At 50.1% G+C, this 25,070-nt stretch overlaps 1 protein-coding gene across 1 annotated transcript; it reads left to right on the top strand.

Moving 5' to 3' along the window:
* Positions 1 to 3,466: 3,466 nt before the first annotated feature.
* Positions 3,467 to 20,329, top strand: STUM (stum, mechanosensory transduction mediator homolog). Its single transcript, XM_017729611.1, has 5 exons — positions 3,467 to 3,488; positions 5,285 to 5,551; positions 11,178 to 11,186; positions 14,007 to 14,982; positions 18,099 to 20,329. The coding sequence occupies exons 1-4, from the start codon at positions 3,467 to 3,469 to the stop codon at positions 14,039 to 14,041; spliced, it is 333 nt and encodes a 110-aa protein (XP_017585100.1). The 3' UTR covers positions 14,042 to 14,982; positions 18,099 to 20,329.
* The last annotated feature ends 4,741 nt before the right edge of the window (positions 20,330 to 25,070 follow it).

The raw sequence follows: 25,070 nt of genomic DNA, 5'->3' as shown, positions 1-25,070 counted from the left end.
CTACAGCTGGCATTGGATTGAGGCCAAGGATGAGAGGAGGCATCCAAGCCTGAAACAACTCTTTACAGCTCTAACTAGAGTATTAAAACAAGTTCATGACACTGGGGACCAAGGATGCCTTGACTAACAGATACCATAGCCACTGTTATTCTGAGGCAGTGAGTGCAATCCTTATAACTATTCTTGCACAGCTTTTTCTGACTCATATGAACAAGAACCAGCACATCTCATGAATTTTCAGCACATCCACAATATCTGCCTCACAATACCTACCAGCACTGTTTAATGACAGCTAATAATCACTTTACTTAAGCAAATTCAAAGACACGCACCAGACACGTCCCCACAGAGCGCTCCCCTGGCACATTACACAGGTACAGCTCATCCCCACAAAACACACACTCATTAATTACATCTCCCCACGATGATCCAACAGCCCTGCTCCCACAGACACCTCCAAGTTTGTTCCCATCTTTGCCTGTACCTGCCTCCAGCTGTGTGTCTCCCGCAGCTTTGCTCCAGCCCCTGAGTCGTGACGTGGCCCTGTTTTTCCTCTCTAGGAGCAGGAAAGGTGACACAGTAATACTGCCTTATTTGCTCCCAGCACTACAGGGGAATGTCTTAAATGATCTCCAGGCTTTCAGGAAGAGGAAGGAGTATTTCCCACCCCCTCCCTGGCTCCAGGCTTTTGTAGGGTAGGGATCGTCATCATAGAATCATTATCATCATCTCCACATGCGGCCCCTGATTGCAGTAATTTGGGTTTCTGCTGTTCCTCCACCTGTAGCAGCTCATCAGATGTGATTTCCTTGCAGCAGAGGTGCTTTCTTTTGGGAAGTTTCGGATATCTGGCTGTCTAAGTTGTCTGCATGCTCAAGTTACTTGCACTTACACTGTGGTCATCAGTGTCCCGTCTCCCTCCGGCTCCAACCAGGCTCCCACTTCTGATGTTTCTGGGAAGGTGCCATCACAGCTGGTTCTCCACATGAAATGTGCCAAGCTCCTTGTCTGACTAAAGCTCTTGCAGGAGTGGCCAGGATAGGCTTTCTTGTAAAAACAGGAGAGAAAAACTTATTTCATACAGTTTAAGGTATTCCATGACACACAGCCCCTGCTGCTCTCAGATAGCACAGAGGAAACTGTGCAGGACAGGCCATGGTCTCCACCTCATGCCTTTCTCCACTCTGGATGAGTGGCTCAAACAGTAGGAAACCAGGGGAGCCCTCTCCAGGGTGTGAGGTTTTGCTCTAAAAGAAAAAAACCCAAACTATCCCTGTCATACTATTTTGGTGTACTCTGTGAGGCAGGGAACCAGCAGGTGAAGGCCCTGGCTGCCAGGGTACCAGCATACACCAGAGAGGGGACTTTATCCTTCATGGCAATGGACCAGAGAGGAGAGAAAGGGTAAAACCCCCTTCTTTGCCCGTTCATTTAATTGTGTTGTTCTGCAGATAACACAGCCCCTCCATGTTCAATGGGTTAAGCTGTTGGAAACAAGCAGCTTTCTATATTTACTGGTGTAATCTAAAAATACCCCAATTGCACTGACAGCCAAAGCAAGCAGAGGCTCTCAGGGGCTCTTTTTCTATCCCAATGCCATGTGGGTGCCCCAGCTGGCTGACACTGCCCCAGGTGAGACGAGTCCAAAGAGCAAAATTGGTGTCACACCCCCTCACAGGCTTGCTGCACATGGTGCCTTCACCCTCTGCCTCCCAGCTGCTCCAGAACAGCAATGCTCAGCTCCCACCCATCCCTCTGCCCAGCCCCTGGTACTTGCTGGCTTCAGGTGCAACAGGGGCTGTACAGTTCAGCCACGTGATTGCAAGGGGCTGAACAAAAACTCACTGAAAACAGGACAGGACATTTTCATCACCTCCCCTGTGTCCCCAAAGAGGCAGTATTAATTCATGATTTAGAATAATCTGAGATTTCATTGCAGTTTGGGTGTTTTCCACTGGGGAGATAGAAGAAATGCTTACTAAAATTCACTTATGTTATACTGGCATAACTGCGTGGGCATTCAGTTTGTATCTGCTTGTGGAGTTACTGGTTTGTGTCTGCTGGTTGCACTCACAGCCTGAGTCCTTTTTGGACTGCTGATTTATTTAGCCACCATCACCCCAGCGGTTGGCATTCCGGGTTTAGGATTTCCGGGCTCTAGGGATTCAAGTGTCTGAATGCCTGGTCAGGGAGGGGAATGGTTTGGGTGTCCCAGCTCTGAGGCAGCCAGGTGGTATCAGCAGATACAGCTTGTTTGCCTTCCTTCTTCTCCTCCTCCTTCTCTCCACCTCTCCGTTTCCAGATGCAAATAATTCCATATTTGGCAGGGTGTAACCACGATGGCTTCCTAAGGGGAAAACATCTACTTTGACAAAAGCATTTAAGACTCTTACTCCTGCTTCACATTCTCAAGCATATGTGGAGTAGGGGAGAAATGCTTCTATCCTATGCCTGCTGGCATGGCTAAAGTCTTGTATTCAAGAATGCCAGCAAGCTCCCAAAGATTGGCTAATCATAATTAATAACGAAAATGCACTGGTATTGGAAAAATGATTTGGCTCCTGTGAGTAGGAAAGTGGCCTGAAGAGGAATCAGAAGCCAAGGTTCATGAGATTTTAATCCCAGTTTCTGTATCTATTCCCAGTCCAGAGGAGGACACTTAAATGCTTTGTTAGCTTTATTCCTTTCTGAATGGGATTAGACTTTAGCTTAGTCACTGTGGTATTCAGAGCATTAATTGGCTAATTCAGCACCTTGCTCTAATAATGTAAATATCTTAAAAGCTTCACTGGAAGGATTTGAAGCTGTAGTTTAAGAATTATTGCTCATTTATGACCTTTCTTTGTAATACATCTTGGAAGAGTTAAAGGTAAGGCAAGAGGGGAAGATTTTCATTTAAAAAAGAGACAGGCATTTCCATTTGGCAAGATTTGGCATCCTGATGGGAAAACAAAACCACCCAGTCTCTGATCTTGCCTCAATCCATATTTAATCTCAGAGAGTGCTGTAGTGTAATTTTGAAGACAACACTTTCAGGACGCATGAGGGGAAATATTCCAGGCTTCTTTCTGCTTTGAAAAAAATACAAAGGAAAAAAAAAGGTGGGTGAAGCAGGGCAGAGATGTCACATAATCCTACGTGGGGGACACAAGAGACATGGAAAACAAAGCCAGAGAGCAAAAGACAGCTATGGAGAGATTTACACAACGTCCTTTGGGATTATAATGACTTTCCCTTTCCGCTCTGCAGACCCTTTTCTTTTGGTGGATAAGGGGATGAAACCCTGCCTGTGAAAGCCAGAGGAGGAAGCCCGGGGTGGTCCTCACGCAGAAGATGCTGCCCTTGTCCCCGCCAGTGATGCTGTGCTGTAGGGCTGTCTCCCCCTGCCCCAGCAGCACTCACTCCCTCCCCTCCGTGCCTGCTCCATGCCCAGCTCTGGCATGTGCCACAGGGAGGGGGTGGGAATATGAAATCGGATCCAGACAGCGGTAGGAAGACGAGCAGGGTTTCAAGAGCTGGTGGAGTGTTAGGAAGACACTAGAATTGAAGCTTGCAGAGGGTGGCAGGATTAAAAATAGGCTGTAGCCAGCCTTCCCCAGCATTTTGGCATCTCAGCTGCCTGTTATCCTTGTGACCCACTGAGGAAGAGGCAGCAAAGGGATTCTCTTTTCCACCACCCTGGCAGCACAGGACAAAATGGTATTTTGCTTCTAACCAGATGGTTCTGCACTCTTGGTCTAATGAGCTTTACTACAAGGGTGTCAACTGAGTGTTTTGTCCTCACCTTCAGTCAAACCAAGGGACTCCCGCCTTCCTCTGAGTTCAACAAGGCACTTGTGTGCACTGAAGATGTGTTCATTCATTCACATCTTACAGGCTGTTTGCAGGCTTCCATCCTTTGAGAGGAAAAAAGGCAGTTTTTATAGAAACCATCAATTTCATTCAATGTATTGAGCAAAGGAAACATTTCACAGAACTATGTTATTCAGTACAATCAACACTGCACCTTGGTACTTAGCAATGCTGCACTTGTTTTTAGAATGATGCCTTAGGTTTTAACTTTTATATTTTTGAAATCCTGTACTGCCCAGTGTGTAACTGAAGTTTCTTGTAGCCTGTTAATTTCTGCTCTCTCATGCTAGGTAGACATAACAAAGCCTCTCTGGGCCTGTTCTCCAAGGACACTCAGACTGTCCTAGGCCCAAAAAGTATAAACCAAAAAACCTCTAAAGGGGGGAATTACATCATTAACTGAAGCTTTAATTGGAGAATTAACCCTGCTATGCAAATGAACCAAACTTATAAAAGTGTGAAGAACTCGTGACCTGTTGTCCATCCTGGGGTCCATCTTGGCAGCAGCCTCTGGCTCCCCAGGGTGTACCTTTGAAGGCCTTTCAGATAAATACCTACCTTTACTCCCTTACTCCTGTCTAGTCTCTGTGCTCAGGTGGCCTCTCAAGGCATCAAGAAAAGCCCAAAGACAATTCATAATGCTAAGAGGTGATGAAATCCATACTTAGATGAGGTGCCTGAACCTCCTGGTCGACAGCTCATATTTTATAGGAGCCAGGAACAGTTTCTTCTGCTCTTTACCCATATTGTGTATTTCTGTATGTTGCCTGGGGCTTCCCTGAGCTGTGAGTTTCAGCCAGCCATGAGCACACCACATCAGCTAAAAGTAAAAAACCTGCCTTGTCCAATGGCATAAATTTAGGAAGAATCTTTGTGAAAGGCTGCTGTGGTGTAGTTTTTTTCCCCCCAACTTTAACTTTCATGCATCAACAAACTCCTTCATCTGAAACATTTCAGGAAGTCTGAAGTGTGTCTGCAAGATTTCTAAGTTGGTCTCAAGCAGAGCCAAGGGCTGCCACACCAGATCCTCTGGCTCCAGCACTTTAAGAAGTTCAGCTTCCTAAAGTTCTTGGTTAAAACATGCCCTCAGGTAGCAGCTTGTGATTGGGAAAAGCACCGTGCAAAAATGCAGTGCCACTCCTTTTTGTGTGTGTCTGCTCCTTCTAGAGCAGTATTTGTGAATTCTAGAGCAGACTGCCAAACCTTGAGAGATTTCTAGAGCCAGTCCTGCAACTCTGGGTTCAATTTTCCTTTTTAGAGCTGCTGTGTAGTGTTTCTCCCCAGGGGAGAGCCACCAGGCAGAACAAAGGTATTTCCACAGACACACAGCACTCCCTTGTAGTGCATAAATGGTTACTGTCGGGTGGGGAGGGAAGGAGCCAAAACCCAAAGAGTGCTTTTTCCACCCTGGTGTTCAAGTACGGGAAGTGAGATGCTACGAGGGGAGCAGGTCTAAGGGGAGGGATCTGGCAGGAGGCCGTGGCTCTCAGTGGGTGTTGTGCTGCTGCTCTCTCCCCAGGAACGTTCGTGTCGGCGTTCACGGTGCTGTGTGGGGCCCGCACTGACCTCCCTGACCGGCACATGTGCTGTGTCTTCTGGCTGAACATCGCTGCTGCCCTCATCCAGATCCTGACGGCCATCGTCATGGTCGGCTGGATCATGAGCATATTTTGGGGCATGGACATGGTCATTCTTGCAAGTAAGTACAGTGCACTCGCCCTCCTGACTTCTCCTCTCCGTGCCCGTGTTGCTGGGTCCCAGATAATGTCCCTGCAAGCCACTGGGCTGCACTGTAGGGAAGAAGAGCCACAGGATGGGCTCTGCAAGTCCATGAGAAACACAGTAGGCAGAGAAATTGCTAGGAGGCAGTAGGAATGGGCCCTGTGACATTTCTGGGAGAGCCTCCCATCCTACCACATGGGTCAAGAACTTCCCTTTATGAAATGAAATGTGGAGGAAGGGGGAGCACTGTGAACTCTGCTGTCTGGAGCCTTGTCTGCCGTGGTCACATCCATTTGAACAAGAAAGCCCTTTCTCCCTTGCAACTCTGGCTGCAAATCTGTGGTTAGTGAGATGTTTCTGCTAGGCTGGTTCTGCTCCCAGGGCCAGTTGTCCCCAAAAAAGCCCTGGGGATTCTCCTGGACCCTCCCCTTCCTCCCCAGGATACATTTACCCAATGTTCTGTTTTGTTTTTTTTCATGTCTCAGACCATATTCTTAGGCTGAGCCAGCAGGCAGCAGAAGCTGCTCCTAGCAAGACTACCCATACACCCTTGGAGTTGACTAAAACATAAGCCTAAGGAAAGAAGAATCCTTTTTAAAATTTGCATAATTTAAGTCCCCAGTTAGTAGATATTACCGACCCAGAATACAGTAACTTTTATCTGGTAGAGGCTTTCACTGGTGTAAAAGTTGTATCATACCTCCTGTATCCTGGTGCAGAGGATTGAGGTGACAGCCTCACCTCACCTCCAAAGCCAGAAGCACACAGAGCTCAGGGTGCTGGTGGCATCTGCAAAACCCCACTCCCTTTCCAGAGTCTGTCAGAGGCCGGTGGGAAAGCCCTCAAACCAAACAGGTCTGAGATCTTTCAGGCCGACAGGACAGGCAGTTCCCAAAGCAAGCCTTTCTCCCAGAGACCATCTTACCAGCAGCTCTGGCCTTTTGGTTTGAAGGGGCTCCACTTTGTCATCTCTGCTGGTGACATCTGTGGCTGCATGACAGAAGGGGAGAGAGGATCTCAGGGAGTTGCCAGGAACCTGCCTAAAGACAAAATGGATGAAATTGAAAAAAACAAAAAGCAGGAAACCAGTCCACATTTTCAGCTGCCAACCCAAGGGGTTAAACCCTCTCACCAAACCACCTGCTAATTTCTGAGCCAGCTTCAGTTAGGGCAGTCCTCATGCAGAGCAAACGATGGATATTAAAAACCTCAACATGTGCAAAGTAAAAGCTTTCCTCGGGATGAAGGCACTATTGCTCTTTGCTTTACCCTGGAAAATCACCTGCCACGTTTCCTTCCAGATGTACCTGCAGAGCAGGTGATTTCTGAGGCTAAATTGTGAATTGGTATACATGTGTGATGTGTCCTTAAGAATCTGCTGGATTTGTGTGTAATCCCATAACTGCGTGTTCATAATCATAAGCTCTTCTGCTCTTCCTCTGCGGGGCAGCCCCCGTGTGCGGTTTGCTGTCTGGCAGAACCCCATTCTGCAGGGGTGGGGAGAGTCAGGAAAGCATCTGTCCTGATAAAGAACCACCACTGAAACTGTGACCTGCTTTGCTCCAAAGCCCTGCTCTCCAGCTGGAGGGGTTGGCACTTAGGAGGGTCTTACTGGAGGTTCTGCTCCACCTTCACTGTTGAGGAAAACCACACAGCTTGGAAGTATCTCCCAAACCCTCTTTCCCACATCTGGCTGGATTCCACCAGCCTGGGAGGCAGAGGATGGATGAGCAGCATGTCCTGGGAATGCTCAGTCAAGAGGTCCCCAAGCACAGCAGCAGTATTTCATCCCTCTGGTGGTAGTAGAGAGTGGCAAGAGGAACCAACATGTCTTATGTTTCACCAGCAGCATCTGACGAGTTGCAGCCCTTGGGATTTTCTTTCCATCTCATTAAATAGCTGCTTTTAAGTTTACATGCCATGCAGAGAAAGTAGTGGGTAAATAAGGCAGCTCTTGGTTGATGGAGAATAAAAGAAAAAACTCAATTGAGACAAGGAGTAAAGTGATCGGTTGCTCTTAGGTGGATCAAACAGCCCTGTCAGACCCAAAGTGGTTCTTGTTATCATGCTAAAAATAAAATAATAACTTAAGAAGGAAACCATGTTTCAAATTCAAGAAATAAGACATTTCATTTAAGAACACTGCCAGGAAACAGTTTGCCTTGGCTGGGTTTTGTTTGCATGCAAACCATTGGAGGCACCGGACAGAAATCGTATACCATCGCAACTTAAATCTGTGTGCAGATGGGAAATAGTTAACAAAATGTGAAAATACTGCCCACCTCTAGTCCCCTTGCCTTGAAGTGGTTGATCCCATGTGTCCCTGTGAGGGTGCCATGCTATTTGGATGGGCTAGAGGCAGAACACAGAGGATGCTGTCTAAGCTGGTGAGGGCTGGTAGTGAGGAGGAAGGTGGGAAGCAGCCAAGGGTTGGAGACTCTGCTCGGACTTTCCCTAAGTGATAAGTACCTTGCTCCCTGGATCTGGGCCTCTCTGTTAGCTGGTAGAGAGCTGGGAGGGAGTTAGAACCACAGAATCATAAAATCACTGAGGTTGAAAAAAACCTCCAAAATCATTGAGTCTGAGTCTTAAGCCATCACCATCGTGTCCACCACTGAACCATGTCCCCAAGTGCCACATCCACATGCCTTTTGAACGGGAGCCTTGTTGCAACTTTTCATCTTCTAGTGCTATTTCCCAGGCATGGAAAGGGGGAGTCTGCTCTGAAGATAATGGCATACTGTCCTTAATGAGGGAACAAGGAGAAGAATTATAGGCCAATCAGGTATACTTCAATTACTGGAAGAAGTAATCAAGTAAGTGACTCACATGCATTTAGAAAATAAAATACAAAAATAAAAAACCCCCACAAAGTCACTGCAGGTTTGTCCAGAGCGAGCTGTGTCAGGCTGGCTTGATTCCCTTTGGTGGCAGAGGAATTAATTTTGTGTGAGGTGGCAGCAGTCAGCCATCCCTAACCTTCAGATGCTGACCCCGTCTCGCACAGCGTTCCTACCAGCAAGCCAGGGGGACGTGGCCTGCGTGAAAATGTGCTTGAGAACTGTCCTCTAAATGGATTTTCCTGACCTGGGAAGAGATAAAGAGAGGTGTGTTGAAAGGTCCCTCCTGAATCCAGCTCTGCTCAGTATTTTCATTTGTGGCTTGAGGATGGACTGGAGGAGAGGCTCCCCAGCTGCACACCAGTGCTGGACAGTGCCCGGATCCACGCAAATCAAAGAAATGGTCTGGAAAGAGTAAGCGCTGCTCAGCAGGGACAAGCCCAAGACTCTACGGAAGGATTAATTGACTGCATAAATACACACTAGGGAACAACTTGTTTTTCAGGGAAGGATGTGGTGGCTGCAGTGAGTCACAAGTGGCACAGGGGGAACATTGCTACGGAGGGAACAAACACCACACAGGCAGGTGGGAGCAGAGCTTGTAGGGCTTTCACTGATCCCATCACCTTTCTCTGCATGCATAAAGCTGTGGTGAGGCTTGTGGCCAACTTTGGAGGCTGTACTTCAAGTGGAAAACCTGGAGAGAGTCCAGAGAACTGTAAGACAGTAGGCGTGTTGGTGATGAAGGTGTTCAGTGGGCTAGTCAATGTGAGAGGGCAGCAGTTCAGCCTAAGACAGACTTAAATAACACCAGGAAGGACCTGTGTGGAAATTAGAAGACATTTTTCCTCCAGTTAGGTCAAAGTGCTGCAGAGGTGGCATGGCAAGATCTGCTCTCTCTGTCCCTGGAAGACCCCAAGAGTGGGTAGACCTGTGTCTGTCAGGGACAAGCAAGAGACCGACTGACCTGGGGGGTCCTGTCCAACCCTCATCTCCTCTAAGGTGCACTTTAGCAGCATAATATCCCAGAAGGAAAGTAAATTGAATGCAGTTTTGCTGTCACTGTTAATTACTTTTGGCAGCACCACAGCACAGGGTATTTTCTCTGCTAATTTAAACGAACTGCCAGCTGGCCCCATTGGACACCACAGATATCTTCCTTAAGCGGCCATATGGCTTTGGGAACAGTCCTCTGCTGTACCTGCTGTCTGAAGGCAAAGGTAGAATTACAAAGGAGCATTTAATTCTTTTGCCAAAAAATGTCTGGGCAGCGCTGCTGCACTGTGCTCTCCTCAAAGCCCTCGCCAGCTCTGCGGGGATGATGCACAGAGCTGAGGCAAACCAGAGCTAATTAGCTGGCCAAGGCCAACTGGAAAATGAGCCTCCTAAGGCTTTCCAGGCAAAGCTCCCTCTGCTAAGGCACACCTTGTTCCCAGCCCACATCTTCATTAGCCCCGCTGTGCGGAATGAACACAGTGGAATGGCCTTTCCAGAAGTCCCCACCTGCTCAGAGCCTGTTATAAAAGGTTGTGTGCCATTTCTTGACAGAAACACCAGAGAAATAATATAGTAATGTCCTGCTGATGTGGCACAGGGGATACAAGTCAGGGACTGTTTGTCCAGGCATTGCTTTGCCTCTGCTGAACGCAGCCAAGAAGTCAAGCCTGCTTTCTGAAGGAAGCCCTCCCTCAGCTTTTGGCCTCTGAATGAACGATGGCTGCACCATCGCTCTCAGGTTCACTGGAGGGAGCTTCAGCTGACTCTTGGGGCTATTGCCAGCCAGTAGTGAGAACTCACCTGTAATCATGCCATCCTTGTCACTCCTTTGCTAATTGGTCTGCTCAGACCCTGCCAGAAGCAGCAGTAGATGATTGCACAGTCACTGTATCCTCAGGCTCCGAGGGACTTTGGGGAGCATCACCGAACCTCTCTGCTCTGCAGGACCTCTGCTAGGGCAGGTAATACGGCTGTCCTGGGAAGGAAAGGGGAGCAGAAGGCCCAAAACAACTGGTAACCCTTCATGAGATGAAGAAAATTCCGAGGACAAATTGCCTGCTTAGACTTATTACTCTTTTTAAAAAAATCTAAAAAGAGCCATCATCCAAACTAGGCCTGAGGAAAGTAGTTAAAATACCCTTTTTTACAGTTTCCTACCAAATGAAATGGTGGGGCAAGTTCTTAAACTATTGTAGGAATGTTAAATAGCACCAGTGTTTGCAGCACCCAGACAGGCTGAGGCATGCTGTGGTTGTGAGTTATCTGTGGACACAAGCAAATTCAGCAGGGAAACTACCAAAAACTCTTCAGGTGTAGTGTTCCCAGCTCCCAGACTGTGAATGGCATGCCATGTGCCCTTTGGTACACTGTGATGTCTTGTTTAATGCCTTCCTTCAGTGGTTCCCCTTCAGTCAAACCCATGAAATACCGATGACATGGAGGAAAGATTTTCTGGGAGCATTGCTCAGAGGTGCTAGCCCATCCAGCTTGTCTGGCTTGGGGCTGGAAAAGCAGATGATGATTGCCCTATCGTCTTTAAACAAGAGTCCCAAATGAAATGATCCACTTCAAGTAAAGGATTTTAAGTAATGTTTAGCCCTGGTGTGAATGTCTGATGGTAGAGCAGCTGTTCTCTGTTTACTCTGCAGCCTCAGTTTGTTCATTCTCTTCTGGTTCTCCATGTGTTTCAGATATATCGTCTACAGTTACATTTCTCCCTCTCTCTTTCTTTCATGTTCCTTTGCCTCCTTTTGTTCACCATCAAAGTCTCACAAGGTAAGTTTGTTTCTGTTCTTCCTCCTCCTCCTCCTCACACTCCGAGGCAGTTTCCCATGGAGAGCAGTGAGCATCGGTCAGGGCACGACATCTGGAAGTCGCTTTGGCCAGTGCTGCCCACTCCCAGCCCAAGTCCAGCCATGTGCCTCTACATATGTGTGTCTGACTGTCTCTGTGTCTGTCCTTTGGCTGCACAGCCCCAGGGATGGTGAAAATCTTCACACAGCATTGAAATGCCTCTGGGGATGCCCCAAGGGCCCCCTCGGAGCAGAGCAGGAACCCATTTCAGCCTTGAAGCCGCCCTCTGCACAAACCCAGCCCTAGAAGGACAGCCTGTGCACAGACTGAGTTCTTTTTGCCTCAGTCTTACATGCCATGGTTTACAGGAGAAGTGCAATTTCAAGTAAACTGGATTAAATCAGTGACTTTGTGCACAGGCCCACTTAATCCTGAACCCGGAGCTGTCTGTTGTACAGGATTGCACCTCAACTTTATTGCAGGCATATTAACGTAAAGCTGCTTCCTACAGAACAGCTATTCCTGTGCAAGAAATGCAGTAACTATTTTCACATATAAACTATTTGATAAGTTACGTCTGAAATCCTGTAATAAATGAGTTTAGCATAGGACAGGTCATTTTTTGCCTTACTTTGGTCATGTAAAGAGAGAGACAGGCTTGGCCACTGTAACTTCCTTCCAGCCAGCTTCAACACCAATAGCCAGACTGAAAGGATTTCTCAGTCTTAATTTTCTTCTATCTCAATAAAAGGCATGGCTGTACAAGCAAGTTACTGTTACTTTTGCTGAGGATTTAAGGCAGGCCCCACCTTTTTGGTCCATGGGGTTGGTTGGTTGGTTGTTTTTTTTTTTTTAACTGTGCTCCCTGAACAAATTAAACCAGTGCCATAGACAAGCCCCAAGTACAGATTTCCAGCCAGCTCACCTTGCCTTCAGAGCTGGCTCACACTTAAAACATAAATGCATGTGAAATCATCATTTTGCCCCCTAGAAAAAGCTGTTTGAAAGAGATGAGAGTCTTTCTGTTCAGCTGCACACAAAAGGCAGCAATTCAGTTAAGTGTCATTAATCTGTCCCTTGTGCTTGTTTAACAGCAGGAGATCCAGACTGCCAAGCCTGGGTGAATGTGTGGATTTTTTCCAAAGTACAGCAAAGTTCATTTGCTGGAGTCAATTCTTAGTTCAGCAAAAAGTCCCTTAGAGATAGGGGTTCTGGCACCTGCTGGTATTTTTTGTTCAGTTTCTGTAAGGCACTTAAAAAAGACTAACATGAGGGTTGGAAAGAAATATTACAAAGCATAAATGGGAAAGTGTTTGAAAAGTTAAGCATTCTTCTGAGATATGAAATGTCAGGCCTCTTTGAAATTCAAAATATAAAAATGACAGGCTACTTACGTTATTTAAACTAAGAAAAAAACCCCTCCAGATTTTAAAAAGTTTTTTAGTTGAAAGATCTTCACTGTGGCAGGCAGTGCAAGAAAGGACAGTTTGCTTCTTTAATAAGGAGATCTTTTGCATTGATACAGTCAGAATAACAAGCCCAGCTTCTCTTGGAAGGAGAGCGGGTAAAGCTTCTGGCACAGTCACTGCAACCGCTTAGGAAAGCATTAAAAAATCCAGTATTTTTCTCATTATCCTGGACCAGCACAGGAGCTGCAGATGCGCTCCTATTGCCCTTCCCTGCCCTAGCCCTCCTGGGGGATGGAGCTGTCCTCTATGGGATTTGCAGCCCTCAAGCACGGTGTGCAGGACAGTAAATAATCTGGGGCCCAGGACCCCGAGGAGCTGTGACAAGCAGCAGGACAAGCTGCTCAAGCCCTTGCAACATCCGTGGGGCTGCAACACAGTGGGGACCCCAAAGGCTTTGCTGTCTTGGTTGGGAAGTGCATCAAACCTCATGGCCACAGGAGAGGAAAGAGGGTGAAAGAACAGATATCCAGGCAGTTTCCTTGGTTTTGCTGCTGAAAAAGTTCAGTTTCCTCCAGGCCCACCAGCTGGCTGCTGTGCCCTAACTAAAGCACCTGTAATTCTGCTGGGCTGAAGCAAAGCAAGTGCAGAACCAGGCAGTGAGAATATCATTAGAGGCATCCCGAGATCTTTGTTTGAACTCTGACATGTCAGCCTGTGATCCAAGGCATTCCTCTTCTCCTCCAAGAAGTGTTTGTTCACCTGTGCAAACTGCAGTGCAAATTGGTTGCTGCTGGGGAGCACCCTTAGCAAAAGCCAGCATGGGAACAAAAGGATGGAGAGAGGAAACCAACCTCCTCCTGCCTGGCAGTGCTCTGGGAGGACGAGGTTCAAACACAAATAGATCACAAGGAGAGATGCGTGTCGGATGCACAACCTGCCAGGTCAGTGCTTGGGAACAGCCGTGTCTCTGGAGCAGGATACAAGGGCATCCATTTCCCCTGCACTGCAGGAAAACACACTCCATGCAAGCTTTAGGTTATGGGGCTGGAACTGGTGACCGCTGGTACTTCTGTGCCTTTACAATCTCTTCAAGCAGAGCTGCCTGTGCCCATGCCAGGCTGGTGGCAGGCGGGTGCCACAGCAGCAGGGCTGGCTGCCAGCGTCCCCATGGCTGTGCCAGGAAGGTGGCAGCACCAGGCAGCTGTTGGCTAAAGCAGGGCAGGGTGGCTGCCCCGGGCAGCCTGGCCACGAGGGGGAATGTGGCAGCCTCCCTGTTTTCCCACATGGTTTTTGCCACTCCTGGTAAACCAGGCTTGTGGCTTGCTTGAGCCTCACCGAGGGTCCTCGTTAGGAATTAACTCTAATCATGTTCCCTTCCCCTCCCTCCTCACAGGCTACAAGGAACAGGGGATCCCACAGCAGCTGTAGTGGCTGGGACAAGTATGGTCAGAGAAACACGGCGAGAGATTTCCTTTGACAGCCGTGGGCCACGGACCTTTTCATTACCCTTTGTCTCTCTTCTTCTCCCTTTTGTTTTGTTTCCCTGTGTCTGCCCGCTTCACCTGCCCGTCCAGCGGAGCGGAGATGCCGAGCAGCCGGCGCAGACTTGCACTGACGGCCCCGAGCAGCGGAGATGAGGCAAGCATGGCTTGGCTTAGGAGTGGTCCCGGCCAGCACGCGGTGGGCGGCCGACGAGGAGGACGAGGGTGCCCGGACAAGGAAACACCCTTGGCGAAGGTGGCACCTGGGCAGGCAGCTGAACCAGGGGAGTGGGAGATGCTGCTTTCTCTCTCCTCCCGGGGGAGGTCGCTGTGAAGACGTTTTGCCTCCTTTTTATGCTCGCTGTTAAAGGACGCTGGCTGCGAACATCAAATGCCAAGGAGCTATTCATAGATATATGTACAGGCTGTCAAAGCAAACCAGTGGTACTTTTTTCCCACCCCGAGATTCCATCCTTGACTGCTTTGCAGTAGTGGAGGGTCCAACCCAGCTGTCTGTGTATATATGACGCTCACTGAAGCTCTGTCCCCACAGATGTCTTGAGAAAAGTGCTTGCTGTAAATCGTATTGTACCGCTGAAGTGACTGGGGCCACGCCCTGCTTCCATCCGCTGCCACCATGCAAAGACCAGAGCTCCCACCAGCCCAGGGGACACATGCCTAGCACAGGACCGGTGTCCTGCAGCACCTCGCCTCTAGGGCAGCGAGTACAGCCTTGTGCTGCCAAAAGCCTCTCGTGTAAAACAGTACTGGGGGAGCCAAAGAACGAGACTTTTCCTGCCCCGAAAGGGACTTGCTGGCAGCGTCTCTGTGCTTTGGAAATGGATCCCCTTAGAGCGCGCCGAGTGCTCCTGGCTGAAGCTTCCCCAGGTAAGTGTCTGAAGCTCCAGGATCACAACCTGGTGCTTTGGGAGCTGTTGTGGCTGGAAGGCCCATGGCCAAACGGGGTAGGGCTGGGATTTCGTAGTTTGAACCTGATGTGCAGAGTTGCAGTGGCCATCCAGGTGGAATGACCCCTCTGACCCTCAGCGTGGTGTCAGCACCTGGATGCTTTTCCACTCCAAAAAGATGGCAGGAGGAGGAGCCCTGCTGAAAGAGGACAATGCCAGGCTGCTCCCATCCAGGGAGAGTCCTTCCAGCCAGAGGAGCTTCACACAAACCCACTGCCAAAACAGGGAGCCGCCCAGGCATGGCAGAGCTGAGACCCACTCCCAGCCCACTGCTCCTGCCAAGAGGCAGACGGTGAGAAAGGGATGGCAGCAAACCCCACTGCTCTACAAGTGTCTAGCCTCTCCTGGTATGATGGTCTGCTTTTAACAAAGGTTTTTATTTTTCATGCAGAACAGGTCCTGTCAGCTAAAATACCTCCTGTTGTAAAGAGAGCTGGGGTGTCAAACAGCAGCCAGTGCCCCTGAGCTGCCCACCAAGGGTGGAGGAGAGCCCTGTGCTGGGCAGGGCACCTGTCGGTGATCCCACAGAGAGCTGCTGGGGCAGGAAGCTCCTTCGGTGTTTTGGTGTAAACCTCTGGCTTAGTCTCCCCACAGGCCCAGGTGTTCTCCTGATGTCTAGACACTGTCTGGCTTTAATGCAAGACCTCTCTTCCCAGAAAGTTTCCTACCTGCCCAATGCCCGCCCTGCGCTGTGAGCCCACAGCCTGTGGAAAGCAGGCATCAGTACCTCTTTGCTTCCCTAGCTCAGGAGGTCCTTCTCAAGGGCTAAGGATAAAGCATCATCCACAGTCCCAACTAACTCGTGGTGGGACAGGACCCCTCCAAACTATGCACATTTATCCTATGCAGGCATCAGAATGGATGGCAGACTTTTTTCACTTCACCCTTCCATGGCTATGTGCTATAAAAAGCTTTGGGCTGCCTGAAAAGGAGAAAGGGGCAGAGAGTTGGGAGCCTTGGGAACACCGGCCTTCGCTGTGAAGATGCTGGCTCAAGCATTTCCTCTGATCTCAGCAGTCTTAATTGGAAAATAAATAAATAAATAAAAACAAGGAGGCAAATTCATAATATAAACAATTAATTGTATATTTTACCAAGCCAGACTTCAGCTAGGGCAGTGTATTTGTACAGCTGAGAAACAGCAGTATGCAGTAAGGGAAATGACAGGTCTCCAAAGCAACCCCATGGCAGAACCACAGGAATAACTCGGGATGCATTTCCCTTGCCTCACACCCTAAACCATGGCTTGGTCTGCCATGCTGGATAGACAGAAACAGGTATTTAGTTACTACCTTGTATCCAAACAGGGATGCTGAGCTCAGCTTTCTGGGCTGCTGCATAGAAAGCGAAGATCATTCCATGGTGCAGACAGGAAAGCTTTGCATTTGTCATTTTAGAGGAAAAGAGATGAAAACCCATCAAGTTTTAGAGCGGCGCAAGCCACACAACACGAGCAGCAGAGAAGCAAAGGTTTCCTTGGAAGGCAAGTACCAGTTGGTGCTTCCTGTCCACCCAGGGCTGGAAGTGCTCAGGAGGAAGAGCAGCACAGTTATCCTGCCGCCCAAACCACTTGCCCACTCAGCTGCAGTGAGTGCAACGACAAAGAGCAACAGTAACCCCTCACCTTTGCCAAAACAGAATGGCTGGGTCAAGTGCAAACACCAAACACTGCCTAAGCATAGAGTTAGTTGTGCTGTGGTGCCAGGATGGGTGTGCAGGAGCCCCTGCAGACATGGATAACAGGCCATGGATAAAAGGAACCAGGCAAAACCTTTGAGTGCAGAAGCTCTGAAAAAGGAGCAGCAAGCATGGCTTAAGAACAACTTCTGGTGCCTGGGAAGTCGGGTTCACTTTTAGAAGGTGGATTTAAATGTGTAGTGGACAGGCAGCACAAGAAGCCTCAGGCTGGGGAGGATTAAACAAGCTGACATTTTCACTGGGCTTAAACTTCCAAAAGTTGCATCTGCTGAGCCATCAGATGTCAGATCAGCAGCAGATGCCCCATCCCAGAGACCCAGCACCTGTACAAAAGGTCCCCTGGGAACAAAAAGGGGCAGAATTAGCTCCTCATCAGCATCACCAGGGTTTTGCTGACCTTTTGGGCCACATTTGGTGCTGTCTGTCTCTGTGCTCTAGCAAGGATGGGAGAATTGGATTGGCTGGGAAAGGACTGAATGGAAATGCTGCCCTCCTTGGGATGGCTGCAGGTCTCTGAGAGCATCAATTTGGTGAGGTCTGGGTGCTGGCTGCATTTATTGTGGGAGGGAGTTTGGGACCACAGTGCAGCACTGCACAGACGAGGTGTGGGATTTATAATTTACTTTCAGGTTTTGCTCTGTAAAATTTTTTCTTATCTTTCACCTTTTTATGAAATTGGTGAAGCCAAGAAAACACTCAATGCACCACTTCAGAGGCTCTGAAATCTGTCAGATGACACCCCGGACAAAAAGCCTTATTTCTGCCTGTTGTGGTGATTTGCTTAATTGATTTTAATTAGAAGCAGACAGTTTCCCACTCTCTGCTTTAGGACAGGAGCCACTTTATAGATTGGCCTTACTACCAGGCAGCAAGCATCAAATTGCATTTTCCCCAAGGCTGTCCTGTGGTAGCAATAACAATGATAAATCCTTGTGCTTTTTCCAATAGCCCTGACTAAAACCCGCCCTGCCAAGCTCCTCCCAGCCCAGGTGTGAGCAGCAGCCTGCTCTCAGGCAGTGGTGTGCCCCTCACCTTGGCTTCAGGTCTCCCCATGGCAAGAAGAGGGGAGCTGTGGGGATCTCAGAGACTGAGCCCAGGGCAGGGCTGTGATCACCAGGGGGTTCTGCAAATCCCATCTTTAGTATCACACCCTCCACTATGACTTGGTTTTCCTCCTCTCACAAGAGGCCAGAGTTCTGTGGGCAGCTGGCAGCAGCTGGAGGGGGTGTGTGTGGTGCCCACAATCCAGGCACTGATAAGAGCCGTGCCATGAAGACACAGTTATGAGTAACAATTTGGAGCTTCCCTCCCATCAACAATCACTTTCTTTCTCTTTAGGGTAAAATTAACCACCCAGCGCTTTCACACCTCTTTCCGAAGCATTGCAGAGGGGACAACACCTCCACCTCCACCGGGCCTAGAAAAATCCCCTCCCTCGTGTGGGAGCTGTGCTGTGACCGCTGCTGCCACCCAGCCCTGCCTCCTCGCCAGCACAGCCAGAGGTGGCAGCCCCGAGCCCTCCAGCTGGTCCAAAGTGCATGGCACCCAGCTATCCCAGCACCATCAGCTGCTTTATAAATGTAGATGTTTGACACGCGAGTTCTACAGCTAAAGAGTGATAGTGGGTAACGAGGAATAAACGCAGTTGCTTCACCCCTGTCTGCCAGCAACACGGAATTTTCTGCTGCTGCTTTCTGATTGTGAAAACCAGGCTTCTCAAAAAAAAAAAAAAAAAAAACACCAACAAAAGGGCTTTAATGAATTAGTTTCTTGGTACTTGAACCCAACCGGGCTGAACAACTGATTTACTACTCATTGAAAAGCAGTTCCAGGTAGGAACCAACCCAAATGTGTAGCCAGTCAAAAACCAGCTTCATTCTGGGTCAGCCCAACCATTGCAAGGCAGGGCACAGTAACATTTCTCCCAAGTTCATTGGTGTTGCCAAATCTGTATTTACCACGGAAAAGGTGCTTTGGCAGGTGAGCCCCACCCTCCCAGCCTTTTGCCTGGTTGGCCATACTTGCTGCAGGGCCTTGGCATCACTCTGAAATCTGTCAAATGACACCCAGGACAAAAAGCCTTATTTCTGCCTGTTGTGGTGATTTGCTTAATCGATTTTAATTAGAAGCAGCCGTGGCAATCGCAGCCAGGAAGGTCAGCGGGGCTCTGTGCTGGGAGCAGCTCCGGCACAGGCAGCCTGGGGTCAGGAGTGTTAGCCTGTGACTCCATCTGTGCCACACCCCGTGCTTCCCAAGACACAAAGCTGCATGTTCCTGCCCACGTGCACTGACTGTCACACATTTTAATGAAGACCTTTCAGTTCTGCTGGAAATCGTCCCTTAAGTCTTGCTGTGAGTATTGTGCTGAGCTCTGTGGATGGGAAGCTGGAGAGTCACAGTCCCAGTATTCTCCAGGGTTTTATTCCACCCTAGCCTTGCCTCCTGCTCGTTCTGGGCTGACCCTGCAGTTCACACACATGCATACACTCCAGCCAGGGTGCATTTTCTTGCTACCCAGCCCAAAATGCATCCACCACAAGACACCACTGAGAGTTCCTTGACATCTCAAGCCCAGGTACAAGGGCTTGAGATATCAAGCCTGGCTGGATCCGACATTCCTCCCAGTTAAAAGCAATGTCTTCTCCCACACGCTTGCTAACCTCGGTGTGGCAACACAGCCCTGTATTTTATAGCTGACTTTGCTTCATGCTCACACACACACGATGCACTTTGAAGCAGTGCTGCAATTTAATTCCCAAACTGGCACTCAGCATTCCCACCCCCCTGTGGGAGCAGCATGCTGCAAAACCCCAGCTCACAGTGGCACCAACTGAACCAGGGTTAATTACAGTGAATCCCATCAGAGCTCATGCCACCCACAAGCCATCCTTCCTCCTCTTGTCATCTGTATAAATAACCAAGCCAGGCTAAAAGCCAAGTCCTGCTTCTCTTGCACCCACCCACTGGCCAGAGGGAAGCAACAATGCCCTGTCCCCACTGCTGGAATGGTGCAGTAGGAAGTGAAGGCTTCATTCAGGCTCTAAGAATGGCAAGGCCAGAGTAGCTCAATTCATCTTCCAGCTCTAAGAACGCTTTCAACAGGCAGGTGAAAGGGAATGGCACATTTTGGCTTGGGACCAAAACAGGGGCTCACCTCTACCAGCCCTGCCTGGAGGTGATGGCAGTGCTCTCCCAAACACCCAGCAAGTGATCCCACCCTGACCCACACCCCTCCTTCACCCACCACACACAGACAGAGGCGCTGCTCCCGAGGCTGGGAGGGGGATCGCTGGCTCAAGTCTGTGTTCTCCTTGGTTTTGGCCATGTATGGGTACATCAGATTTTTCCACCCTAGGAAGGAGGGAGCAGGGGCCTGCCCACCTGTGCCATTTGCACCTTGCTGGTGAGCCCACCTTTCATTTTCATACTGGAGCCCAAACTGAGGGGTTGCAGAGGACCATTTGTATGCCTATTTATATCACTGAGTATTGGATTGTGACTTCTTGTGTTTTGATACTGTGGATATTTTTTTTTAAAGTTAAATATATTCTATTGCTGGACAGCTGGAACGAAATGCAGAGTCTCTTTACATCACCTGGAGAAACCCCATCAATCCTGATTCCAAACGGCTTCTGGTTCTCCTCCTCCCACCAGCGAGGCGATGGAGAGCATCCAGCAGACACCAGCCCACACCCACATCCCCTGAGGAGAGGAGGCAGGAGCCAGGGCATGGCTTCCTTAAGGAATTCACCACCAGGACCTTCCAGAGGAGCAGAAGGCTGGTGAGGAGCCTCACCTGCACCTCTGGAATGGAGACAAGGGAGGGGGGGAAAGCCACCCTCTGTCCCTTTGTGCACATGCCCACCAGGAACCCTTCTCAACTGGGTCTTGTTTGCAATTTTAACACTTCAGTATGACTCCAGGCACATTATCCCTGTGAGAGAACAGCCCACGTGCTGTCAGGAGCTTGGCCACAGACACCTGAGCAGAGCTGAGCAGGTGGCAGAGCCTTCCCATGAAAGGCAGCTCTGCTGCAAGGGCCAGCAGCTTGTCAAAACACCTGCACATTTCAGGCAACCATACCCTGTGCTCCTCCTGTGATGTACAGTGCCACAAAATGCCACTGCTCTGCTCCCTCTCCAAAGCCACTGTGGGTGGGGAAGCACATGGGAGATCCCAACTGGATTGGGGGACCAAACTCGGATTTGGTGCAAGACCAGCAAGAAGGGTCTTCTCACACCCCATGGCTTTGAGGGGTCTGGGAGGTGAGGCAGAAGCTCCCTTTCACGTGCCGTATGTTTCTATTCAGGCTTCACCCCTCGGCACGGGAAGCACTTTGGGATGAAAACTGATGTATAGTAGTATGATACTATTAATACAGCCATGCAGACACACCATCACATGGCAAACCCACTAGAGAGATCTGGGATAATTATTTCACAGATTTCTTTAGCACCCTGCTAATGGAACCATTTCAGAAGGGGAGGAGGAAAATTAGCAATAAACCACACAAAAGCTAAGTCAGAAACTGGAGCTTGGTGAAGACAGATGAGACACAGGGAAAACCTCCATGCCTTGTCCTCATCCAAGCACCACCACGAGAACAGGTCTCTCCCTCAGCTGAAGGAACAAGCATCTCCAGCTGTTTCTCAGCCCCTGTCCCAGGGAGCACTCTGGCATCACGAGGCAGGAACCCAGAACATTTTCAAGAAGTCAGAAGAGGCAGAGAGGCAAGTGGTGATGAGCACAGCCTGCAGCTTCTCCTGGCTCTCCTCAAATAGGCAGCAGCACCAGCTCAGCTGCAGCAGAGACCAAAGTCCCTGTTCTGAAGCCAGACAGCACCATCACCCAGAAACCCAGGGAGCAGGGTGACCAGCAGGTCCCTGGGGCACTTACCCTACAATATGCTGGCCCTTGCCAGGAGACAAGCTCAGGCTCCTGAGGAACTGGAAATGCCCAACACAGTCCTTTTCTGCCCTTCTCCAGCATCCTGTGGGTGGGCAGAAGCCAGACCAGAGCTGCTGCTGCCCCCTTGCCCAGCCAGAGGAGGCACAGCCAGAGGCCATGGCTGCCCTGCTCCAAGCCCCACACCACATTCCTGGGCACCCCCCTGCCCAGCCACCCACCTCCCCCACAGCGTGGCCCAAGGGGAGGCCCACAGCCACCACACACCCCTCACCCTGACTTCAGGGGCAAACACAAGAGCAGAGCCAGCCCAGGTGCCCTCACAGCACAGCCCAGCCCTTGCTGTCACTCCTCTGTGCACCTGCTCCGTGCAGCACAGCAGTGGTGGGCCCAAGGAAACTCCCTTTCCAGCAACCACCACACAACAGGGACAATTCCCTCCCTCTCCACTTGCAGCCTCCCCAAACCAACTCACCTCCTTACAGCTGCCATACACATCTGGGATACATGCAACCCTGCAGGATCTCTTGCTGGGAGACCCATAGGGCTGCAGCCACAGCACCAGCACCACTCCCAGGGCGATGGGGAGCAGCTGTGACTTCCTGCATGCTCCAGAGCAATCCATGTAACCAGGTGTGCTTTGCTTCAGGCCATCTGGGACAGTTTGGGCTGTTGCCTGCTGTTACACTGGTGGGGCAAAAGCAGCTTGTGCAGGAGGGCTGGGGTCAGTCCTGGCGTCCAGCTCCCTCCAATAGGGAGCTGGGGTCTGCCCACCAGCAGCTCTCACTGCTGCCATGCAGAGACATGGAAATACACCACCTGGATATTGGATCATTTAGAGATACACATTTAGAAAAGCATCATTTCAATTGTATTCTGTTCAAACTAGCCTGAGCAACCATGTAAAAAAAACAATGTCTGTGCAAAGGAGGGTTATTGCAAGGTATGCATGTACTATGTCTAAATCTCAAAGTCATGCAGTCCAGATACACATTGAGATCCACATACAGCTATGAGAAGGTAGCACCTGATCCTAGTAGGTAATATTACAATTACAGGCTATTTCAGAACTTGTTTCCACAGGAAAACTGCAGCACTGTGGAAGAGGATGTGAGCTGCAGGCCTGGCAGGAGTGTACGCTTATGTCTAGGGCACATTGAGCACTGCGCTGCCAGAGGTGTGAAGGGAGGCTGTGGGTTTTTAAGGGACAGGTCTTGGTTCCAGGCCAGCCAGATGAATGCCAAATTCCAGGCTTAAATTCTGTTTATTCAGAGGCCCACATGCTGTTGAGCAGCCCGGGCAGCACGGGGATTTGGAGCCACTGTCCCTGCAGAGACAGCGTGTGAGCGCCCTGGCAGGCTCAGAAGGCTGCAACCTGCCCTGCTGGAACCTCTGCCCACCAAAGCAGCCACTGTCACTGCCTGTCCCACCCGTGGCCAAAGGATAAAAAGGGTTCAAAGGATAGGATGGCACCAACCTGCCCTGGGGATGCTCCCTGGGCAGCAGTGCCGTGGGCTGGACCATGCGGGTACACAAGTGCTCAAGAGATATCCTTTCTGATCCTTAATGATCCCCCTGTAAACCACAGGGTCTGTGAGCCTGCCTGCAAAGCCATGTCCCATGGGAAGAGCAGCTGGGCACGTGCAGAATGTGGCAGTGGCATCGGGGCACATTTGAAGCACCTGCTTGGGGCTGATGAATGGTGGCAGGAAGCACATGGCACCCCATGGAGCCCACCCACGGATCCTGCCATCTCCCCTTGCAGCTCTGGAGGCATAAAAAGAAATTAAGCATGAATTTAGCACTAGAAAAAGATACCACACTGCCAGTAGGAAATGATTTTTAGCCACAGATGCTTTACAACTGGGGAAACATATCTGTAGCATCTCTATCTTGCTACTACAGACTCCTTTCTTCTCACATTCCATTCTCTGAGCCCAACCCCACTGCTGCAAGAGAAGTAGATCTCTGTGTGTGTGTGTGTGTGTGTGTCCCTGCGGAAGTCCTGGGGTTCCTTCCATGGAAAGCAGCATGTAAACTGTCTTGGAGCAAAAGCCCCTTCTGACACAGAGGTCAGCCACAGAAATTAAAGTATTTGATTTTGTTTCCTCACTCTGGTCAGGTGTTTGAGTAAACAATGTTGTGCCTCTATTTCTCTTCGTGCTCTTTTGCCCCAGTGGTTTCAAGTCTTAGATTTCTGTCTTAGGGGAAGTGTGTTTGAACACCCTGGCACCAGGCAATGTGGAGAGGGGGGAGTTGGCCCAGAGGTCTGACATCATCAGTACACACCAAATAAAAGGTAGGAGGCACAAAGTCCCAACAAACAAAGCACCAGCCTCAAGCAGGTAGTGGAGCAGGGCCACAAGTGGGATGAGCTGCTGGGGCCCAAAATTTTTGCAGTTTCCTCCAGAGCTGTCCCCAGTGGGATTCACTTGTCAGCCTCCTCCATGGGCTTTCTCTTCTCAGTGGCACCAGCAGCAGCTCTTCTGTGCTCTCTGGCTGTTCCAGAGTGGAAGCACAGTTTCATCCTGGAGAGCAGCAGGAACTACCAAGACAGGTCCCCTAAGGGTGGGAAGAGATGTAGGGGTGGGAAGAGAACACCTGACAGTATAAAAGCAACAGCAGCCCCTGGGGCCACCCCCAGAGCAGTAAATCCCCACACAGAGCCTTCCTTGCTGGAGGCATCACTTGTGGTGGGTCAGGCACTGAGGTGCAGGACATGGCAGAACTGTGCCCACAGCCCCACTGTGGGGGGGAGAAGCGTGGTCCTGGGCATGGCAGGTCATCCCTGGGACCTCTGGGACTGCAGAAGCAGTGTGGCCACTTTCATGGACTTCAAACTACGTGGCAAAAGATGAATCAAACCAGCTGATACTACAGCAGGGCCCTCCCACTTCTCCCATTTCCCAGGAGTTTCTAAACTTTTATTTTTTACATTTCACATCAACAAGGAACTGGTATTTTTTCAAGGCCAGGGAAGTGAACAAAACGTGGACTCGAATGTGAGTGTGAGTGGGAAAGCTGTCTCCTGGGGGACAGGGGCTGGGGCTGCCAGGGGGCTCCAACCCTGGAGTGGCACAGGGAGAAGTGTTGCCCCAGCCTCTCACCCCAGAAGCACCCGGAGTCTATGCCCAGAAGTGAGATGTGGGCAGCACGAATCCTTCACCCCCTGCCCTGCTCAGGCTGGGTCCGGGACAGAGCCGCTGCTAGAAAGGGCGTTTATTAATTTTAGCGACCCGCGGAGCTCGTACTGAGAAAGCCAAGCCCCAAAAGTGCCGGGGGTGGAGGGAACGCCCCAAAGCAGCGGTGCCCGGGGAGCAGCAGGGCCTGGAGAGCATCCCGGGCAGCGCTGGGCTGCGGCCCCCTTCCCGCCGGGAACGGCTGCCCGTGCCGCCGCCGGGGGCG

This window comes from Corvus brachyrhynchos, unplaced genomic scaffold (genome assembly GCF_000691975.1).
Source record: "Corvus brachyrhynchos isolate BGI_N302 unplaced genomic scaffold, ASM69197v1 scaffold101, whole genome shotgun sequence".
Lineage (NCBI taxonomy): Eukaryota > Metazoa > Chordata > Aves > Passeriformes > Corvidae > Corvus > Corvus brachyrhynchos.
This window is presented reverse-complemented; position numbering and strand designations above follow the sequence as displayed.